The sequence below is a fragment of the Rhopilema esculentum genome, chromosome 19 (assembly GCF_057945365.1).
Source record: "Rhopilema esculentum isolate cy_ngs chromosome 19, ASM5794536v1, whole genome shotgun sequence".
NCBI classification, from domain to species: Eukaryota; Metazoa; Cnidaria; class Scyphozoa; order Rhizostomeae; family Rhizostomatidae; genus Rhopilema; species Rhopilema esculentum.
Window position 1 is genome coordinate 8,147,404 of NC_142833.1, and position 23,278 is coordinate 8,170,681.

At 36.1% G+C, this 23,278-nt stretch overlaps 1 protein-coding gene, 1 non-coding gene and 1 pseudogene across 2 annotated transcripts in view; 2 read left to right on the forward strand and 1 right to left on the reverse strand.

The window, feature by feature from the left end:
- The window catches only part of LOC148957980 (basement membrane-specific heparan sulfate proteoglycan core protein-like), a 91,839-nt gene that overhangs the window by 56,958 nt on the left and 11,603 nt on the right, over positions 1-23,278 (reverse strand). Inside the window, exons 14-24 of the mRNA XM_089113958.1 lie at positions 22,898-23,173; positions 22,103-22,366; positions 21,271-21,540; positions 20,659-20,946; positions 19,827-20,093; positions 18,372-18,647; positions 16,587-16,847; positions 15,545-15,799; positions 11,656-11,928; positions 3,344-3,601; positions 905-1,387 (exon numbers count right to left, since the gene is read on the reverse strand). Coding sequence (XP_088970084.1) covers positions 905-1,387; positions 3,344-3,601; positions 11,656-11,928; positions 15,545-15,799; positions 16,587-16,847; positions 18,372-18,647; positions 19,827-20,093; positions 20,659-20,946; positions 21,271-21,540; positions 22,103-22,366; positions 22,898-23,173 — 3,171 coding nt within the window. The remainder of the gene's footprint in view (positions 1-904; positions 1,388-3,343; positions 3,602-11,655; positions 11,929-15,544; positions 15,800-16,586; positions 16,848-18,371; positions 18,648-19,826; positions 20,094-20,658; positions 20,947-21,270; positions 21,541-22,102; positions 22,367-22,897; positions 23,174-23,278) is intronic.
- On the forward strand, positions 5,942-7,573 carry LOC148957982 (uncharacterized; annotated as a pseudogene).
- Positions 13,745-13,835, forward strand: Trnay-gua (transfer RNA tyrosine (anticodon GUA)). Its single transcript is given in 2 exon segments — positions 13,745-13,781; positions 13,800-13,835. It is a non-coding gene; the product is annotated as a tRNA-Tyr (tRNA).

Here is a 23,278-nt window from a genome sequence, read left to right on the forward strand (position 1 = left end):
TTGTTTACGAACTTTCTTGACCATGTGAAACTCGTTTTGTTTAGAGATTGGAAGATAAATTTGAGCAACACGTTTCTGCGAGCATAGGTTACAAAACTGTTCTCAGAGAGAATTGGTGTACTTGAAAAGTCAGAATGCTTGAATATAATTCGATTAGACCATGTGTCAATTCGCTCGAGAATCCAGGGTGCGCTAAAGTATAAAATGACGACAAATTTACATTATTTGGCAAGCAAGGTCGTCTTTTCACTTAGCAGTTTGGCATCTGTCTACATAAAAATGACCTAGATATAGAGAGAAAGACATCCCTTTCATCCTTCAATTACATGACAAATAACTGATAAGTTCATTACTCCTTTCACGCTATTTTCCGTCAACATTTGGACATAAATTCCTGCTTAGTTTTTTAGCATTCACACAAGCCTTACACGAGCATCAATGGGACTGACATTCTTGATGCTCTTTCAGAAGAATCCTGTTGCCTTGCTAGACATGCTCCCGTATTGTGTAGGAGTACCACACAAGTACATCACCGTGTATATTCGGGCTAAACGGTGACATCGTCCTCTACCTCAAAGCTCATGACAACCTTAGCACTATAACTAAGGTTTGATGCTAGAGACCAAAGAGATTGTTATTTTCTTTGTGGTTCGTTTGTGCGAGCTTTTTTGGACTGTAATTCGACATTAAATCAAGTTGACTTTCTGCCATAATTTTTGCTTCAAGAAGCCCGGTCTGTTGCACTTTGTTGCACAGCCTCTTCAAAGGACTCAACTTCGCTATTCAAACTGCATCGTTCGAACTTTGTAACGATTAGAAGTATGGTCTGGGGCTTAATGACGTCATCAGTGAAAATCGTAATTTACAAAAGCCACAAGATCTGTATAGTGATAAGGCAACTTACCGATTTTGAATTCCTTTCCAGCAATTAGCAACTGGCTTATACAGCCAGTGAAACCTCGATTGTATGACGTTTGCATTCTGATCGCATCTAAGCTCGCATAGCCCCCAAGAAAAAGGTCTCCATTTAGATTCAAGCCTGTATACTTCCCTTTGGACTTTCCATATACAATCGGGTCTAAATCCACGGCCAATGTCCCGTCTAATCCATCTCTATAAGCGATGACAGTGTGCCATTTAAAGAGATCAATTCTAGCGTGGCTTTTTATATAAGCTGGCCCAGAGCCAAGATTATATTGGAAAACTACATAGCCACGCTGCATTCCAAGTGAAACGAAATCGGCACTTGGTTTCCCATTGTAAAGCAAAATGCCGTCTTGCTTTTCCGGTCGAAATGAAATCTCAATTTTGGTTTGGTACAAAGCACCTAGAATTTTGCCATATATGATATAGGATAGACCATCTTCACTGAAACGAGGCAGGAAATCTAAAATCGAGAGGAAACAATCGCATAAAAGTTAGTGCAAATGAAATGGCATTGTCGTTATAGCAAAACATATCAAAAGATACGGTTAGAACCTCGCAAGGCAGATTTCAATTCCACTTCTATTTACAACTGTTTTGAAAAATTTTCCAACTTTATTGTACGGCACTTTTGAGATCTGATTAAAATATAATATCATACTTTTAGTCTGGTTATGACTTTCCATATCTTTTGTGCATGTATTTTGTATTTAATGACGACATAAAGCTTGAAAATACATGCGAAAAATTATCGGAAAAATTGTTCCGGGTGAAACTATCCACCATCAGTCGCTAATAACGGTGAAATCTCTTATAAAATGTTAAACAGAATGTCCTTTCAAAATCATGAGCACTAGCATCACGATGCCTACATAGGGATACCATTCTGATCCTATATCTAAATTTTATGTCGAAAATCTAGAATAAGAGATTTGAAGTATTTTTCAAAACAAGGCCGGAAATCGAATGTTTTTATGAAGTTATCGTTTCAAAACTCTAAAGACAGCATGGAAGCTCTAACAAGCCCCCTCTATCTATCAAGCCCCTCCTTATCAAGCAAAAAACTTAAAAACAAAAAAGCTAGCCTTTGTTGGAAACAAGAAAACGTGCGCATTTAGTGGGTCTTTTAACAGGTGTGATGATAATAAGATCGTGTGCATTGAATACGGCCCATGTAAAGACTTACTTGTACGCCTAAGACCACGCTTACACTGTGCCGGGTAAATTTTATCCGCATCAAAATTATCCGTTCAGATAGTCGTCGCGTTTACACTAGACCCACGCTATCCACTTGAATTTGAGAGCGGCTATCCGAGCAAAATTAGTTCACCTAGGAAAGTGGATTAAATTAGTTCGGATAGCTATGTGGTACAGTGTAAACGCTTTTATCCGGATAAATTTTATCCCTATCGTATCTTGCTCGAAAGCGATTGGCTATTTCATTCAATTTAGTTTTCACTGTCTCCCAATCAAGACCTTTCGCCATCTTGGCTGCCTTGTTGTCGATATATACTCGTGTTAAAAGTGCAGTATCTTGCCAGTCCACGTGAAAATTGGCATCCTTGTCAGCTTTCTCTACTTTCGTTGCTAGTTTTGTGTCATTTTGTTTCATGAACAATCTATTCATACAAACTAGGCCTAATTTGTATTGACAATATCTTTGGATTTGGTCTAAAAGAGAAGCAGATGATTCTGAAGAGAGAATGAAGTCTTTTTACGTTGGCGGGAATTTTGTTAAAATTTTGTCGCCCAGAGAAGACTTCTTATTGGGCGTTCGGTTCATGATTTAGGTCATGTGACTGCGGTTATTCGTCACAGTGTAAATAGGAGGGCAAAGTGGACAAAATTTGTGCGGCACAGTGAAAACGGGGTCTAAGAAGTCAGTCGAAGATTGTTTAGAAGATGTCCCAGAGTTATAAATTGATCCTGGTGACTCTGATGAAGATGAGGCGTTATAATTGAATAATTAGATTTTCAGGGCTTTTAGCGAAATTTTCTGGGAACATTTGTATGATATTTTTTATAGCAAAAAAATAGAAAAGGGCATTTTTAAAACATTTCTTACTCTAAATTCTTATTAAGCCTCCTCTCTCTAATAAGCCCCCTCTCTTTAACGTCCCCCCTCTAGGACTGAAAAGAATAAAGAAGCCCCGGGGGGCTTAATAGAGCTTCTACGGTATTCACAATAATGGAGCATCAAACGGGTATCAGGAATTTCGGTCTCTAAAGAGTTAGAGTTGAAAAGTACGTTCCTGAGAAATTTGGTAATCGAGAAAAAGTATCGGAGCTAATGATGCCGATCATTGCTAGAATAAAAATCGATCTAGAAAATGCAACTCTTATTAAAAAAACGCTGTTATCATTCACTTTTGTAGCAATTAATTTAAAAGAGAATGCATTTGGCAGACCAAAATCTTACCTGTTATTCTGAGCTTTATTTGATCCTCTGCACTACCGGCTCTGTTTCTAGCAATGCATATGTATACTCCGCTATCCACACTGCTTACTCTCGGAATGACTAGCTGATCGCCTTCGATAACATGTGGAGGCATATGACCATCAACCTTCTTCCACGATATTGCTGGCGTAGGTGTTCCTGTAACCGAGCAGGACACACGGGCTTCTTTGCCTATTTGAACCTGTATTGATTTTGGATACACCTCAACAGTTGGAGCACCTAGAAAGAAATGACATTTCTCAAAAACAGGGAATAGACAAATAAAGTAAAGTTATACTCCATAAAAGACAGTTCTACCTACAGGATTACTTGGCCTTATTTTAATTTATAAATGCCTTACAGAAAGAGGTACTATTTATACCATCAAATGATAAATCAGTTTCAGGGTTATTCATTAGACTGGCATTTTTAACATCTTCCCCTTTTTTATTAGCGATCTTTTTATCAAGTTATATGGAAAAGTGCTTGGCATCGTGGGTAGCAGAAAATATTTGGTTGAAGATGAATTTAGAGAAAGATGAGATTTACAGGGCATGTAATGAGAAGTTTATCTGGGTTTTTACCTAGAATCGTTCTGGAAGGTATGAAAGAGAAGAAAAGAGATCGAGGGAGGCCACAAAGAACTTGGGGAGATGATGTTAAGGAGTGGAGCGGGTGTGAGAGCATTGAAAGTGCTAAAAAAGTGTCTGAGGATAGAATGAGATGGAGGGTCATCGTAGCCAACCTTTCAAATAGAAGATTATACATTAAAAGATTAGTTAATTGGGAATACGCAAGGATCTGCAAGTAACATAGTTGCTCTATTGTCAATCTCAATGGTGGTTTTCATTTTTTTTTTCATTTCCATTTTTTCATTTTAAAATTATTTATGCACGGTAGCCCCGTCGTGGTTTATTACTGGTTGGCCTAATTCTGCCGTCTCGAACAAAAATGCCCCCAACTTTACAGAATCATCTCCACTAAGTCGAAATTAACCAATAAACCTATTTCTGGGGTATATTCAACCTGTTCTCACCATAAGCTTTTTTCCTAGCATTTGTTACTGAAAAACGAGCAAGTTTTTTTGAATTTCCAAGAATCGTTGCCTGCCTGATATTAACAAAACACTATTCCTTCCAGAGGCTAAGTTAACTGATTCGTATTCACTCTGTTTTTATTGTATATTTTAAAAAGGCCTGCAAAATTTTAAGATGTTTAGAATTACGAATTTCCTCATGCGTACTTTGTGTATAAAATTCAGCTTCAACATAGTTAATGAAATATATATACTTTTGTCTATTTAATACTTTAATCAGAAACAAATTGAGAAACATTGCACACAGTTCTTTAGAACGATAAAATAAGCCAGCACCTGCTCTCCTAATTCGTTTTCATGTAATTAATACAGGGTAATCACAATATGCCTGCAGTAATTTTCGTGAATTCAGTTTCGTTGAAATTACGGCTTTAGAAAAAAAGAGTGTTAAGTAATTATCTTGTTTATGTGTTATCACAGAGATTATGAATATGAACAGTAATCATGACTAGCTGATAGTAATTCTGTATTGAAAGCTATTAGCAGATAATATACGTTTTTTAACATTAATACCAATGATAACATAAATAGTTATCATCATTCTAAATATGTTATGTCGATCACTTCAATTTTTATTAGCACATGTAAAGAACAGCCTTATTATAAGATTTGGTGTTGAGATAAGCCTTGCTGCAAAGATCAGGTTCATCATTACTCTAGTCTATCTTATGGCAGACAGATGAAACTAGTCGTTAAAATTTTCATGAGCAGATTGCAGCTAGAGATAGAATTAAATCTCACCATGTATTGTAATTCAAAACGTTAATAGCGAGTCAACAAATGAGTCTTTCTTATAGGAATGGCTTATTAGGGATCTAGAAATTTTTTATCACCAGTGAGGATACTAGCTGCAAACCATTTCATAACTTAACAGGCCAGTAAAAGTTATTCATTCTCAAGACAGCAAATGAAATTTAAACCTACTAGTCACAATAAAAAATTCAATTTTCACTAGTAACATAGTGCTTGTAATTGGTCTTTTGAAAAAATGGAAAAACTCCATCTGCACGATAGAAATCTGTCCCTGCAATGGTTATCACCGGGTAAATTTGTTTATCTATATTTCAAAGGGCAATCAACATGACAATGTTTAAATTGTTCTTACAAAATAGGCCAAAAAAGCTGAAACCTCTTCTACTTTTTGAATTATTACAAGCAGCCATGAAAGTTAATTCTTTTAACGTTCAAACGAGAAGGTTTTAAAATCCAAAAACTCCTCCGAAGCAGCTATCTTTATCAGCATCCTGCTGATCATCGCACACTGGGCACCATTGCTTTCTGCACTTACAAGGGGCGAGTCTTTGGTATGAAAAAACCAAATTAAAACATGGTTTATGGAAAGGTAAGCCTATTTTATGAATGAGAGAGCAGTTGATATTTGTTATGCTTCTGTGGACGTCTGCGAAGAAGACGGGTGGAGTGAGGGAAAGCAAAATTTATTCTCAAATCTACGTTACCTTCTAATACCAAAAGCTTGGCACAGACCATAGTCGATAGAAAAACTATGATCTAGAAGACCGGAGAAGATGCCGCGGAAGGGAGACAAGAGATGCCGCGGGCATGTTGTTTGGGGATGTCACCTGACTATAACCGTGCACAGGAGTTATGGATCATTGCTGTCGCTGAAAGAGAATCTGTAAGGAAGAGCAATAAGCCTGATATTTCTGAATCACTTGTCATTTATGGCGAAAACTTAGATGCTATTTTAGATGCATTAGATGAAGAAGAAGGTATCCAATGGCCTTTTAAAGAGGAAAGCGAAGAGATGAGTGAAGAACGGGTACACTAGGATACTTCAGTTTAATGTTTGAAGTTTTATGAAGGCCTAACAAAATGGGCTCAGTTTTGTACTGCTTGAATTTGATTTTTAAGGCAAAAATTTTCTGAAAATCTATTGTTTCCATGACTCTAGTCCAGGAACCATCATTTGTTTAATTTTTTACATCAAAACCGAAACACAAGGCAGGTACATTATGTATACGCTTTCACACAATGCATCACTGTATTTTTATATCATTTTCTTGTGGTTCTCTATTTTAATTTTTTCTTTAAAAAGTTGATGTAAAAAACACTTTTTAAACAATTTATATGAGGACTAAAGGAATTGATTAAAAAGGCACTTCATGCAAAGCTCATTTGAATTTAAATTTCCTTGCAATGAAAAAGGCAATTCAATTTCAGGGGGACTTTGGCCCCATGCACCCTGCTAGTAAAGGTCAAGAGAGGGAAGACATTTTTAATGTTCAAAATATTTCTTACTTTAGGTTCAGTTCGGTCAGTTTACTTGTTCTGTGTGCAAGAAAGAATGCAAAAGCATAGGTGGTTTTAACAGGCACACAACTGCAAAGCACATCACAACCAAAGAAACAAAGACGAGGGCAGATGATACTGCACAAGAAGACAAAATTTCTGCAGGTACACTTTATGATGTTGCCATGAATGCCTTAACCACAGCTTCAAAAAATAAATGCTTTCCTTTGATTGACGAAGTCAAAAGCTTTCGTGTCTTGTTAACAGAAGAGTCTAATCTGTACAAAGATATACAGGGGATTTATAGGATATTGCAAAAACAAGATGATACGGAAAATTTTTATGCAAGATTCTATGCCAAGTTTTTTTGCACTCAGTGGATTATTTTCCACCTTTAACAACAAATGCTTCAACATTTTTGGCCACAAAAGTTGCTAATGGCTTGTTGATTTATTACAAAAAGTCATTAGATGCTGTTGCTACATTAAACCCAAACCAGATGAAGCTTAGCCAGGAAGAGAAAGATGCCCTTGGCTATCTAGGTGGATATGTTTTTAATCACTTGCATAGAAAGTTTAGAAAATCGAAAAAGTTATATGACAAAAGAAAGCCAGGACTGTATACAGATTCGTAAAGGTGGAAAAATGACGTCTTTCATCACCCAGGCGAAATGCAAAAAAACTGCGGAGAAATGTATAGAAAACCCAGAAATTATTTCGCATTATAAAACAGGTTAAGAGTGTTACAACAAAATATTACCGTCTGACTTGTTAACAATTATCATTAAATTGCATGTTGGGGTCCGCTCTTTTTCATATGCAAAGGATGTTATCCAAAGATTCAAAGTAAAGGAAAAGCAAGTCTAGGGCCTCATGAAAAGAAATTAAAGGTCCAGTAGCCCTTAGATTCAGGAATGACAATCTGTTATAAACAAAACATTTTAATGAAGCTATACTTTCATGTTACATTTATGATCTCAGCAATGGTTAATGTTTCATTATAAATTTAAAGTTATGTTCAATGTTATTTACGTTTCGGAATTGGTTCGTTGTCTACTTCTATCCATGCTGATCGCTTTGAATTTCACTGTTTGCCCTTTGTGTTGTTGCGATGGCATCAACATTTCTCTGAACATAAAGAGCATTGTTATTATACCCAACCTGGTACATGTCCGCATTATCTGACCTGCGACCCATTTTCCTCTTACCATCAAAATATCCCTCAACAGGATCTCGACAAAACTTCTCAATTAAAACATATTCCATTCCATGCGACAGCAAATATTCAACAGCTCAATTACTGCAAAAACTATAATTTGGAACCCCTCCATTGTCTGGCTTGAAATAAACATTCCTTTTCTAGCGTTTTGGGTGAAATTTCCATTCCTTTTTCTTTATTCTCTTTCCATGTAAAGAGATAAGAGAGGGATTCATTTTCCAACCAATTAAAACGTTCACCATTTGCATTGGTTTATTGGGCTAGAAATGATTTGCACTTCAGCTGATATTCTTTTGTGTTCCTGACATTTGAACAGTCAAAGGACTTGTCGATCCTTTTACAGTATTCTGCAGTTCCAGCAGCTTTTGGCGGACCATGCTTCTTCAATATTGCAGCTACGGTGGAACTCAAAACTTGCGCTGCAAGATTTACACGCATTACTGAGTATGATGTTAAGTTGACATGATCAGCAGTCAATCGGGGCTTCAGTTCCAGACTTCTGTCTAAATTTGCCATATATAAGGTTCTGATGTGTTTCCAAATAATATAGGATCCATTGTTCCACATATATCTAGTGCATTTTCCATCTCCTGAATGACAAAAACAGTTCCCTGCTGTCTTTATGAGATGCAGAGCATCAGATAGAAGATAAATAAATCTGTACCTGGCATACAGATTTATTGTACGGTAGCATACACTCTTGTCGGCATATCCATCTAGCAGTTTATGCAATCGATAAAGTCTACGATTTGGAGATGCACCATCAGAAGTAGCAGCAATGTCCCACAAGTTGCACTGCATCTCTAGTATGCCTACAGCTTCCCAAAAATCGGAAATATTTGGGCAGACCAATTAGTTCATCACTATGTGTGTCAAAGACAAGATTTGATCTTATCCTCATCTCATCAGAAAGAATGACAACATAGCGTTCAACACCAAAGAACTTTTCTGCTTTTCTTTTCAATCCCAAAACAACTTCTTCATTGAAACCTGCTTCTGGATGGACCCAACTCTTGTAACTTTTTAGAACTCTACAACGTGGCAAATGCAATACTTCTTCAAATGTGTCAAGAAATTCGTCATAGCTTGAAACAGATTTTTGTGCTTGCGAAAGGCAAAATCTTATCATCATTGGGTCAAATCTAACAGCTGATTTTGACTTGCCAATCATTTTCTTTTGTTCCTCCCAAAATAATTTCACGAATGGTATCATTTCGGCACGAGCAAGAACGTGAAAAAAGTCACTGCTCAACTCTGCATCAATTTCAACTGAGGCTTTCTCCAATTCAATTTCCATTTCAGTCATCCTTGCCTTGAAGTTCAACACATTTCAGACGTTGTTGATTCAAAGTCAATTTTATCCGCTCTGTTGATGTACCAGAGATTGGTGCCTTTAGTTTGGCTGGAATTGGCATACGCTTGTCGTTTGCAACCCTGGATGCTTTGCCAAAGGGTCCTGTTAACAACAAGAACTGTATTTATCGATTGTTATAAGGACTTCACAGTTTATTGCTCTATGGTATTCGTGTGATGGAAATGGGTTCCTTTCTTCTGTGAATGGATCCAGTTGTTTAGGAACAACATGGTTGACAACATTGCTTAATCTGTCAGTGACAGAAATACCAGGAAAAAGCTGGAATGACGCTAGTTGGCTCACAAGGTTAGAAAAAGTTACGTTCCAAACAGACCTTTTATGACCTAGATAAAGCATGTGGTCATCTGGTAACAGCCAACCAAAAACAGATATACTGTAGCCAAGACTATCATCAATTGTTATCTCATATTTTGGAACAACATAAGGGATTTTATTTCTTCTCAAAAGCACTTTATCTTCTTGGAAAATTACAGACCGTTTAATAAGGCACTAAAAACCTTCAAATCTTTGACAAAGCTCTTTAAAGCTATTGTAATAATGTGTTGGGCCTGGCGCTGGTTGTTGTTCTGTTGAAATACTCCTAACTAATGGTTGACGTTCATTCCCACCATTTTTTTGTTTAGGCATGTTAATTGTTGGTAAAGCACCATCTTTCATTTTCTTTTTTCCAGACTCAACTATAACAAATAAACAATTTAATGAGTCAATAATGAACAAATGAAAACATAATGAACATATTAGGAAATAATTTTTGAATCATTGCAATTCACTTTGCTCCAATAAGAAAATTTGACAGCTTTCGATATGGTAATAAAAATAACTGCATGATGGAAAACAAGTTGCAAAAAGAGGAAAATAGAATTATACACAGAATAACAAAGTAAATTATCATAATAACTCCTTGAAAGTTGAAATAAGTAAATAAAAATAGCAGTATGAATAGAGCACAATTCATATAACCATATTAAAAGCTCAATACTAAAGAGGTGTAGGGACGTATTCAAAAGTTGAAATTCTTTAGGAAAGGCTTTTTTTACAGGCAGAATATATTTAAAAACAACCAATAATAAAAGAAAATGTGTCCTAAAAACTTGGATAATAAATGCTGGATAAAAATTCTATGGTAAATTTTTTGAAGCCACAAACGTTATTGGTGCTCAAAGCAAAAGTTCTGTAAAGGATTTAGAATCTATTAGTTGCATTTTTCAAAATTTGACAGCATAACAAAGGGAGCATCGTTGTAGAGGGAAATGTATTCAAACTTGATGCTAAAAAGGTAGTGGTAATTGGAGTATTTGAAAATATTACGAATGTAATCAAGTGCAGAAAAGTTACTGTTCCATTAAACCAGTCGACAACAACGTTTATAAATCCATCCAACCAACAAGTAACATAATTTATCGACAGTCTCTAATTGCATTTAAAGTCATAGAGGAAATTAGCTAGGTGTCTAGATGACCCAACTATTAGCGTTAGAGTATAAAGATATGACATTTGTTAATTATCAGCCACTTATTATTACTTACATATTTCGATGTCATCTGGCTGAAAATGTTTTTCGCAAAGGTACACTGAATCATTTTCGATGTTTTCTTCGAAAGCCTTGTCAACAACCCGGCTTTTTGTGATTTCGTTCAGGAGATCTCTTTTCCATTTTTTTCGACAGTCGTTGCTCGGCGCTGAAAGCTGGAAAATACCCAATCCTTTCGTCCTGCGGCTTGATCCACAGCCAAAAAACAGCACAGTTATCTCCAGGCATTTCAAAAAATGTTTATCATGGTATCAGAGTTGTAAAAACGACTTAAATATGGGATTTGACTTAAATTTTTTACGATTTGATTCAAAGGTTTTACGATGATATACAAACCTGGCAATGATATGTCAACAGCGGAAGACTGTCCGCGGTAAATGTCACGTGATCGATTTACGACGCTAACAAAAAGATGTTATTTTGATCTTCACTGGCCTTCCAGACCATAGTTTTTCTATTGACTCTGCATAGACTTAGTACATCTACACCTTCCGCGCTCAAAAGGAGCTTTTCAAGCAATTTCTACTGGTGGGGATATAGTGAAAAATGGCCACTATGCAGAACGAAAAACACGAGAGTATGTATCGTTAATAATTGTCTGTGACGCTGCATATAGGAAGCAAGACAGCTCAAAACAACAGTAAACAGAAATCGTTAAAATTGTTTGTTAAAGCATTTTAAAAAAAGGTACCTACAAGTGAGGACTCACTGGGCTACCAATGAGGACATTTTAGGGCCAAGTGGGGGAAAGTATCTACTAGTTTGTATGCGAAAAGATCCCCTGAAATCCAGTTCCCAAAGTTTACAGCTTATCCGGGGCTTACCTTGTACAATAAGACGAATATCGGCATGAACATAGCCAAGCGAGTTGAATGCAGTGCAGCGGAATGTCCCAGCGTCATCTACACTGGCATTTATGACTTTCAATCTACCACCTTCCACCATGAAACTTTTGGGCAGTCTTCCTTCTGTTTTCCCCCATCTTACCACAGGCTCGGGGTTTCCAGAAGACAAACAGTTCAATGTTATATTCTTCCCAGCAGGAATAACCAATGATCCAGTACCAATATCCTCTATAATGTTCGCAGTTGGTACTTCTAAAATAATTAAAACACAACTGTTTTAATACAATACCCCTTAAATGAGTAGGAAGAAGAGCAATTCTTACAAGTGCATTGAAACTTCCATATAAATGGCACTTGTGTGATTAAGTTTGATGCACATTGCAGAGCAGCTTAAGTAATTGAAGCTGAGTTATTCGTTCTTGGGAGCTGAAGGAACAGGATTTTGAAGTGAGAATATGCTAAAGGGACCAGATGTTTAAGTGAGTAAGTGTTGAAAAAATCAGATATGGAAGGGACCCGACGTTGAAGGGGCCAGAAATGAAAAGGAGCAGTCAAGTCAAGTCAATGTTTGCAAGTATAGTCAATAAAAGAGACAAAATTTGAAATTAACATCCTAGAATGGCTAAAAAGGCATCTCCAATACTCAAATTTAACAAATCACTAAACAGCTCAGAATAGACGATTTGACGATTCTCAAAAAAAACCTTGATTATCGATTTCCAAGAAAAACTGGGAAAGGAGAAGTCATGCTAAAACTCTAGCGACAGGCGTTGGGGAAAGAAAGAAAGGGTGACCTTTCGTTCAGAGTGTACATCGATGTGAGTAACAAGAAGCTGTTGTATTGATTGAAAGAATATTCCTAAATATACCTAAATATACCTAAATAAGTTAGTAAATAGATCAAATAATCACACAGGTTGCTCTCTTTTTATTTCGTACTCTGTTTTAGAAATAAAATAGTGCCTCGGATTTTTCTTTGGTCTTGGCCGTCTCTAAGATACCACCTTCTCCACTTTCAATGGTCCCTCCATTTCCCTGTTTGGCAGCAGAATATTTCTGAACTCAAATTTTGCTGGCTACTAATTTGTGTTGTCTTTTACAGACTTTTTCAGGGCTTTCTTCTATTGAGTCTCATATCAACTAGGCTTTAATCAATTGGGGAAGTGGTAGTAAGTCCTGTCTTAAATCTGTTAGTGAAAATCTTAACAAAGCTATAAAATTAAAGAACTTTGATAAAAATACTGCAATTTTTCCATGGCTCCGAACCAATTTTTCGTAAATTTCGTATATTAAACTTTGACGACAGTTACACTTTGCAAAGTGCAAAATTTATGTATGACATAAATGCAGAATCTCAAATGAAATTTTTTGTGATCTGCTCGAAATAAATACTTCAAGGCAAAGCTACAATACAAGACAAACTGCAAAAAAGAAATTTGCAATCTCCCCAAGCCAAAACTAACCGCAAAAAGCGATCAATTACTACAAAAGGTGGCTTCTACAAAAGTATAATGAAATCTGAACATAAAAATCTATGTTTGATTTCTTTATTATTAATCTAAAGAGAATGTACGTGTCTCCCCTCTCCATTTTACTTTCTTTCCTCCTTATTTTGCACCCCATTTCTCATTTTGTTTTGTGGTAATTTTTATCTTCATTATTATACAATTGTCCTGTTATTGTTCTAAATGTAAAATTCGAATTCATATTATCTTGTAATGTTTAGATACCTAGATTGTTGTTATTATTAATCATTTTCACTGTTAGTATAATCATATTACTGTATTCACTGAAATTTAGAGGATGGGGCTCGAAACCGTTTCGGTTCCTCCAAATATCCTTAAATTTTATTGTTAAAATTTTAGTTATTGTTTAATTGTGAAACACTTCATTGACTTTAAATATTGTAAAATGATTGCTAAATATTAAATTAATTTGACTTTGAATTTCATTTTTCAAAGTACTTTTGTATTTTTATCCGCACTGCCATGCCTTTTGTCCAACACCGTGCTACAGATTGTTGTTAGCAGTTTGACCCTTATGTTGTTAGCCTTTCGATGCTTGTGTCCCACCGATAGCTCAGTTGGTAGAGCGGAGGACTGTAGAGCATAAACAACCATGAAATCCTTAGGTCGCTGGTTCGAATCCGGCTCGGTGGACACTTTTTCTTCCTTGATTCAATATTTTGTTTAAGATTGCTTAATACATTAAAATCATTTGGGCACTCCACGCAAAATTCTTCGAGTCAGATTAATGTCTTATTGGTGCGTTATACAAAAGCACTTCAAAATAATTTAATTCTTAACCGAGCCCGCCCGAGCCCGGAAGGTAGCCCCCCTCCTACTTTTTCGCTGATGTATGATGTTAAATGTTGATGTATGAGCAAACCACCATAATGGTCTACCAATTTGTTCAGAGCCATCCTCCTATTCCCCCCCCCCCCCCCCACTCAAAAATTTGCTCCATTGTTGTTTTTAGCCTCTGGGGCCTTTTTGCAGTTGCAGATTGATTTGCTTGGAATAAGATAAAGTACATACACTTTTGATCAGGGACGGAGTAACAGGGGGTAGGGGTGTGATACCCCCAAGCTATTTTTGTGCCCTACGGGAAATTTTGCTTCAATTCGGTAAAAAAACAATTTTTGGCAGGCAGTTGAAATGAAATGATACGAAAAATTTAATTTATTTATCTACTTTATCTTGAACTTAAAAACTGAATTTTAAAAATGGGCGTTTCTATCATATTCCAGTCATCTGAAGGTTGTGGCACCAAACTTTGATCATTATCAACACCCCCAAATCCTTCTCGCTAAATTTTATCACTGAAATCAATACTTTTAACTTGAGTTTTATTTTTTAATTGATAATTGTGTACGCTGGGATCGTTTTTAGCCCTTGACATCCATATCAATTTCCCCTTCTTTTATGGCCTAGGGAGCTCAGTTTAGTTATTGCCAAAAGATACCAATTTATATATTTTGTTGTTGAGCCCCCTTGTTATTTTCATATCACTACATTGCTCGTTCTCATGCTTAACAATCTTCACCCTTCAAATTTATAATAGAACATTGAAGTTACATGTGAAAATATTTCCGAAAGGATGTTTTCTTTCTTGTAGAGAAGTCTATTTTGTGTAGAAAAGAAAAGAAGTCTATTTTCGTAAAAAAGCCTGTCCCAGGGCAAGTTGTTGTAATTTAGCTAATCTTTGCCATCCAGATATGTTGATTAAGTCAACATATCTGACAAAGAGTTTAAAATTTCTTTCGAAAGCCATGCACTTGAAAAATACACATATATGACAATCTAATCTCCTTTCTTTCCTCTGCTTTATTTACTTTCTTTTCCCAGTCCCAATATGTTCCTGCCTTGTTTGTAGAAGGCAATGTCGTATTTTAACTTAGAAGTTTTGGAATCTTCTAATCTGTTCATATCAAAACAAAAGGTTCCGACTAGTTTAGACAGAAAGAATTCGTCTTCTCTCTTGGACCCTTCAACTAGGTCAGAGGCTAGAGTTCGCTGATTGGTTTAAAAAGAGCCAATCACACGCGCCTTTCTTCCTCTCATGTTATAAATATACTACTTACTTTTGATCATTAAACGACGTTTACAGAGTGTCGGAGAAAAGTGCCTTTGTCTTTTGTGCCACCTTAAACCTCTTTAATTTATATATTTACTTTTTGCACTGGGATAGGTGAATTTAGGTTCGGTGTTTAGATTGGTTAGCACAAAGTGGACGAAAAAGGGAACAAAGTTTTCTTAGAAAGAAATGTTACCAATATGTTTAATATCGGGGATGGCAGACACACGTCATCAGATTCTGAATGCTTTCAAAAGAACATGGGAGCGTTAAAGTAAACGTTACTACTTACCTTCTATTGCTAAGCTGAAGACAGATTGGGTTTGGCCTGCCAGGTTACTTGCAATGCATTTATACTGCCCTTGTGACTCTGATGTCAGATTAACCAATCTCAAAATAGGCCCATCCACCCACAAGTCAGTGTCGTGGTCTTTTAGCCACTTAATCTTCGGATCAGGGTATCCAGAGACATTGCAGAAGAAAGAAATGTTATCTCCCAACTTTTCTATGTTCTCTTGCTCAGACGATGAAAGTACTACTGGTGGTACTGCAAGAAAAATAATGTTTATTAATTCTGAGAAAAACCAGCCTGGTGAGGTGAAACTTTAATTTTAGAAGGAAGAACTATGGAAAATAGTTCTGAGATTCCGTTTGCGAACATGGCTATATAAATATTTCAATTTGTTTAGAAAACTGTACAGTGGCAAAAAGATCTATTGCTGAGCCATTCATACCAGCATGTTCTTACTTGCTAGAGCATTGCTTTATCTATAATGAGCTAGAGATTTTTATGTCCGATTTCAATACTTTCCAATAAAGAACCTTTGAATTTCTACACCAAATTCGATGTATTCCAAAAATATACTTGTCTAGAACTCAGATAATATCTTCCAAAGCTTTTCAAGATTAATCAGTTGAGAAAGATAATAACTTTAAAAAATGAAACGATGGGAAAAAAATTAAGTTTACCAGTGACATGAATTGAGTGATATTAAATTATTGCTATCAGAATGAGCAAAATTGTATTGTAAATGAAAAATTGTTTGGAATGCATATGACTATAATCAGGATACAGATAAAATTCCAACACCCCAGATATTATCTTAAGACAAAACTAGACAAAGTGAGATAGAAATCTTTTACTTGAATAACATGAGCAATGTTTTTATATCTACGACGCAAAAGTACGTTTAAAAGATGCAAGTATAAAAATTTCGAATATATAAATGGTGAATGGCAATATCGCAAAGATCAACAATTTCGTGTATCAGAAATACGATAATCAAAACTGTAAATATCAAAATCGAAATTTTAAAAAACCTTCTCCTACATACCGAGAACTGTCACGTTGACATAACTGAATGAAATGCCTCCAATATTTTTAGCAGCACATTTATACGTCCCTGCGTGCTTGAGCCCTGCATCAAGAACTTCAAATGCTTGAGGATTCATGTCAAACGCATTTGCTGTATCCATGTTGGGTCTCGTCCAATTGATTACTGGTTCTGGATGGCCTGTAGCCTTACAGTGCAGCCTGAATGACCTTCCTTTGAGAATTACAACTGAGGTCTGTGATACCACAACCGTAGGAGGAACTAATGAAAGAGGGCACAAGGCTTCGATTTTTCAATAAAATTTGTGTAAAAAATCAAGGAAAATTTCATATTTATTTCAATATGAGTTTTGATATTAAACTATTGTTATCTTACGTTGCTGTAAAGTAATTGGTATATTCGCCTTATACACTCCCCTCACAAAAGTATTGCACCACCTCGAAGGAGGGAAAATGGCACAGGAATTATCGAAAAACTATTGTTGCGCGAATTGATTGTGTTTAAGTGGCGAATGGGAATGTGTCGGAAGTGAAACAACCACCAATCAAAACTTCAATCTTTTTAGAAAAACTTTTTTCAAAAAAACGGTTTCAAAACGTCTTTTAACAGTTTCAAATTTTAATATTTTGATAGGAGCTATGAACTTTGAAACCGCTTTATGCCTCCTTGAATTGGTTGCATATAGTTGGGCAACGTATTATTGTGAAATTTCATTCCAAACCTGAAGAATTCTTTTAATTAACAATTCTTTGGTTCTTCAAGAACCTTTAAAATCATGGTTCGGATTGTTTTTCATACGAAGCCAAACATTTTCAACGATGTACAAATCTGGACTTGAACGACGCCACGGAAAAACTTGAATTTATCTTGTTCGGAAATAAATCGTTGTAAAAATGGTTTCCTTTTACGCAGGTGAATTTCTATTTTATATTTGTGTAAGACACTCGTTATTTTTTGTTTGGAAGAATTTTGAGCTGCAAAACATTGCTCAGCGTTGAGTTTCATGTCTTTTACTGTCCCTTGGTGTAAACATGGTGAAATAAAACAGACAAAATCGCTACCCCTCTAACGTCAATTTTTTTTATTAACCCACTTCTCGGTTTATTACTACTAAAGCACTCTTGAGAAACCTTTTTTGATTTATTGAAGCTGTTGTGTGGCTGCATCTAACATGGTCAACAATTTTTCAAAAACTAAAGACCACTTCCCTGTAAAAATTTTGTAGGGACTCGCATCTCATTTGATGAATTTTCTCCCTTCGGCGTGGTCTACACTTTTTCAAACAATAATGTTTTTGCTTAAAATTTACATTTCTAGCTAGGTATTATATGGCGTCAATAAAATTTGCAAACTTTTCCCGCCGAAATTTGCTATAAGATATGCCTATTTCACCCAATTCATGCATTCAAATGTTTTGTATTGTAGAAATATTGACAAAAAATGCCGCCATTTTGAACAAGGTGGTGCAATACTTTTGTGAGGGGAGTGTATGATAAGTAGGTTACGCTTTGTTCATTTAAAGATATTTTACAAAAAAAGGCATTTAGAATGTAAGGAATACAATGCTCTTAAGATGAGAGGTAGGGTGCCAACTATTTGGTGAACAGGTGGTTGCGACTCGAGGAACATCTACTTTTTAACTGTCTCTAAAGGAAACAGTCACAGTCACATATACTTAGTATGGTCAATAGTCGATCTTGATCAAAAGTATATCCATATTAAGTATAAAAGTGCAACTAAAGCCTATATTAAGCAACGAAAGGGATGAGAGTAGATTATCCTTACCAGTCACTCTTAACCTAGTCCTAGCCTCAGCTGTGCCAAACTTATTCCAGGCACGACAAGCGTAGGTGCCTTCGTCTTTTTCCTGTACATCCTCCAATACCAAAGTATTTCTCTTCGACAAAAGAACACTTCTTGCATTCCTTCGCAGTTTTATCCAGGCGAATTCTGGTGTTGGAACTCCTGAAAGGTTGCACTTGAGTTCCACCTCTTCTCCAGAAATTGCGATGACTAAAGCTGGCTCGACTTTTACAACAGGACTCATATTCATTCTGTTCACTGAATAATAAGAAAATATCATCAACTCAAAAAACGTGGTGAATTTGAATTAAATTTACCCTAGAAGACTATTTAGGAATTTGGCGAGTCCTAGCAACATCAACATGGGCTGTTGCTCATTATTTTCTATAGCACTTGTGATAAAGTTACTCTAAAATTTTTTTGGAGTGCTGGTATTTTTAAAATGTATCTAAGTTTGGAAAAACAGATATTGAAATACGAAAACACAGCTTCTATCAGAAATGCTATATACAGCAAGACATTCTTTTATTATTCACTTTCTTTGACAAGTGGTAAACCTTTAAAGTTGTCAGATCTGCAAAAAAATTATAGTTCATTCGGCTCGATGTCCTACAGTGGAGCCTCCGTAAACAACAGTACCAGACGAATGGCAGCACCTCCGTAAACTACGGTACCAGAGCAACAGTGGCGTGCTGGGGAAGAGATCGCAAGGGGGGGCAAAGGGGCAAAATGGCGTCCCTCATTGTGCTATCTTCAAATGTTCCTTAAAAGTTTCCAAAATATTGAGTAAAGTACAAGAGTTCAGAAGCACGCCGGTCTATATCTATTTATTTGAGGCTCTACCGAAAGACTTTCAAATGAGGGGAGAGGGGGTAGTTAATCACAAACAGGGCGTGAAAGAGAATTTTCAAAATGAGTATGTTATTCTTAATAAATTGCACTAAAAAACGCCCTATTACCAATAAGGAACGCCAATTTTACCTGAGGACAACGCCCATGACAATTTTTTTGAAAATGTAAAGGCAGTTTGAAAAACATAGGATAACATCGATAAAAGTATGTTGCAAAATATTAGCCCTCTCCAAACATTTTCTCATAGAAATTTAAAGAAATACAAAATTGATCCTGCCGAGAACTGGGGGGGGTGGGGGTGACGTGTCCCCGCAGTGCCCCCTGGCGCCGCTATTGCCAGAATCTATGATATCAGAGTTACTGTCTGTTGTGTCACAGGGTTAATGGTATTGAGATTATTTTAACAAAGCTTCGACCACTGGAAGGAATAGTGTTTTAAAGGTATTTGTCCGTTACTGGGAGGTGTTAGCTTTATGATGGTATTCATCGCTTTGAGATGTCCCTTATTCAGAGGTGCCTGTTATTTGAGATATCCGTTATTGGAGGGTGTCAGGTAATCCAATAAAAAAGTTTTAACCATATTACCTTTGACAGTCACCCAGTCTGTAGCTTCTCCCTCCACATTTGTAGCTTTGCAGATGTACTCTCCACTAGCATTTGCCGTCTCCTTCATCTCTATTCTTGCATATCCTGGCCAGGATGTTATTGTAGCTTTTTTCATTGTGCTATTCCGTGGCAAAACCCATTCAACCTTTGGAACAGGATAACCAGATGCCTCACACTCAAATATGATATAGCCACCCTTTGATGTATTATATGTTCCTCGAGGCGTTAATACAATTCTTGGTTTTCCTGGAACACGTGAAAAATTAAAGGAAATAACATGAAAATTTTAATTTAGTTGCAAAAATGATGTATGGAACATTTCGAAAATAAATAGAGTGAAAAGAGAAACACAAGTTGCTTGAAATTCGGTTTGTATTTCATGAGTTGACATCATTGGAGCCAAAATTACCCACAGTAGTCTTTACAAATAGCGTCAAGAACCAAGTTTAGAATGGTATCATTTTAAAGCCATGAAAATATGATACCATTCGAAACCAGTTTCTTGAAGCTTTCTGTAAAGACTTTTCTAAGTTTTCCATAGCAATAGTTTGAAAAAATGTGAGCGACACAACAAGGGCAGGAGGAAAACCTAAAAGTCATTGACCTACCGCAGAGGTATCCGATTCGACTTTCAAGTCAAAGCACAAAGCTGTGCTACTCACAGGCAAAGCATTTAGCGCTAGCACTTATTTACAAAGATTAGACCCAAATGGTGAAGATATTCAAACTTAATTCCAAAGTCAACGATTAGCTTCAAGGTATTGCCATAATACTTCTAACTACTAGAAACAAATTCAGACTAGCAGATTACCTGAAACATTCAAAACAGCGCTCGACTTTGCAAAGCCAGCTTTGTTGACGGCAGCACAGAAATATTCTCCTTCGTCCTCCTTTTTAACCTTTTGAAATTCTAAAACTAAATCTGAACTGCTGTTTCCTTGTTCCTTGCTATCTTCAAGAAGAGAGCCCTTTCCCTTGTACCAAATAATATCGTCAACTGGTCTACCTTCTGTCACAGAACATCTGAAATGAACATGGTCTCCAACAGATGCATTTCTAATTCTTTTTGGAAGAATAACCAGCTTTGGAAAAACAGCTTCTACAAAAAGATAGAATAAGTTAATTGTCACACGAGAATATCCAACTGCTTGCATACAACTGATAGACGTCATCATGCTTGCTATCTTTATTAGCTAATTTTGACGAAAATAACATATTATAGATTTATCAGATAAGAATAGAAAGTCTAGTTGTTCATACGATGTCTGTATTCATGCAGGGTATTTACTGAAGGCTTAGGTAAAGTATCATAAGCGAACATCTTAAAATCGGTTACCGATTATTTGGTCCTAACATATATTGCCTTCGTTGATTTGTGATTGTGACGCAATTTATTTCTACCATTAGTCAAACAAGTTCATACTTTGCACGATGACATTGGCTGCTGCGCGAGCAACGACATCTTTGTACGTGACCATGCAAAAGTAAGTTCCTTGGTCCTCTTCCGTAGCATGTGAGATGTTCAATTGATCTTTATTTGCCTCGTGTTTCCATGACAATAAACCATCGCCTTTACTCCATGTAAGCTTTGAGTATTCTCCTGTCACATTGCATCGCAACAATGCTGATTTTCCTTGATCTATCACCAAAGTCTGCGGATGCATGGTTGCCTTCAGGGACACGTTTCTATTTGCTGAAATGTAACAAGATACATGTTGCAACACAGTTTAACAACGATAAACATTCACTGGACACTAACAGGAGAAGGGTCGTTGTTTCAGGACACTAAACTAAAAAGTGGTATCTGCAACATGTAATTTGTAACCGTAAATGTAATTCCAATTCGAGGTAAATATGTTTAATCTAATGGTCACAGGGTTGCTTTGTATTTGCATGCTCCGTGAGGCATCGTCTTGTACTTTATTTGTTTTGCAAAATTTTTGAGAATGTATATTAAAAAAATCAAAAGTTTGTTATGTAGTTAAATCTATCTTTAGCAATAAGGACGTTTTCAGGCTATTTTTACACCCCAAACAACCAAATAAAACAACATTTTAGAAATTGACATTTTAGTATAAGAGAAAGTAACTAAAACAAATTATGACAGTAGCTTATCAGAAATATCAAGTATCCATAAAAAGAATCTTTGTCAAAGCAAAACTGGCTTTAATAGATACTATGCTATCTGCAACAGCATCTATGCGATTTGAACCTAAACAGGTCGAAAACAGAACAAAATGTATGTAGGCACTTACCTTCAATAACATTCAGTTTGACCTTTGCACTAACTGACCCGTAATGGTTACTTGCAGTGCAGAGATAGACACCATCGTCACTCAAACTAACTTTCAGAAAGGTCAATGTGCCACCATGAACTCTGACATTCTGACCTTTTCTAAAATTCCAATTTATTGATGGCTCAGGCTGTCCAGATGCAGCACATTTCAATGTCACCTTTTCACCGTCTTTAACTTTTATCTTTTCAGGATAAACCGATATTGAGAGTTTTCTATTTGGAGCTGAAATGAAATCTCCATCGATAATTCTGATGAATGATATGATACCTTTCATAAAGTCAACAGCAGAAACTAGATCGCTTTTAAAACCAAATTTGAAAATTTTGTCACTCACAACCACATTCTATGGAAACTTGAAAAATTCGAGACATTTTGATAAAAGAATTAGCTTATTGTTATCAAGAAATGCTGAGAAAATCTTCATCATATTATATGAAATCATATGTGAGTTATATTATGAAAATACTGCCAATATTAACATCTATATAGTTGAATCGCACGTTACATCTATAGCAGAAGCTTTCAAGGTTTGATGAAGTGAATAGCAGTAATTGATACAGAGGGGGAGAGATGGGTGCTGCAAAAGTGAGTTTTGTACTTAGATTCTGGATCTTTCTTCTACAGAAATCCATCTTACAGGTCCACATCAGCTTTATGCTGACTACTCCTGACCTGCTATACAAAATAAATAATGTAAGTATGTATGTAAATGAGAGTTGGCATACTTTCATATTTTTGTTAAATTTTACATACCTCTAACAAAGAGTATTGCTTTTCTCGAGATTTCTCCTACTTTGTTCCTAGCCGTGCAAACATACTCTCCTTCATCACTGTCACGAGCGTTTCCAATGCTCAAAAAGCCATTGTTTGAATAAATGTATCTAAATCCCTCGTCTTGTTTGTTCCCTGATTTTGACCAAGATATTTCAGGTTTAGGAAAACCAGTAGCAGTGCATTGAAAATTGACTGGTTTGCCTACATCAACCGTCTGTGTCAATGGCCATAGTGATATTTGCGGTCCAATCAAAGCTGTAAAATTGATTAATTGCACAGTTGAATGAGAAAGGAACAACAAAATAAATTACACGAGTTGTTAAAAGTTAAATTAAGATAATATGACCTTTTCTCGATGAT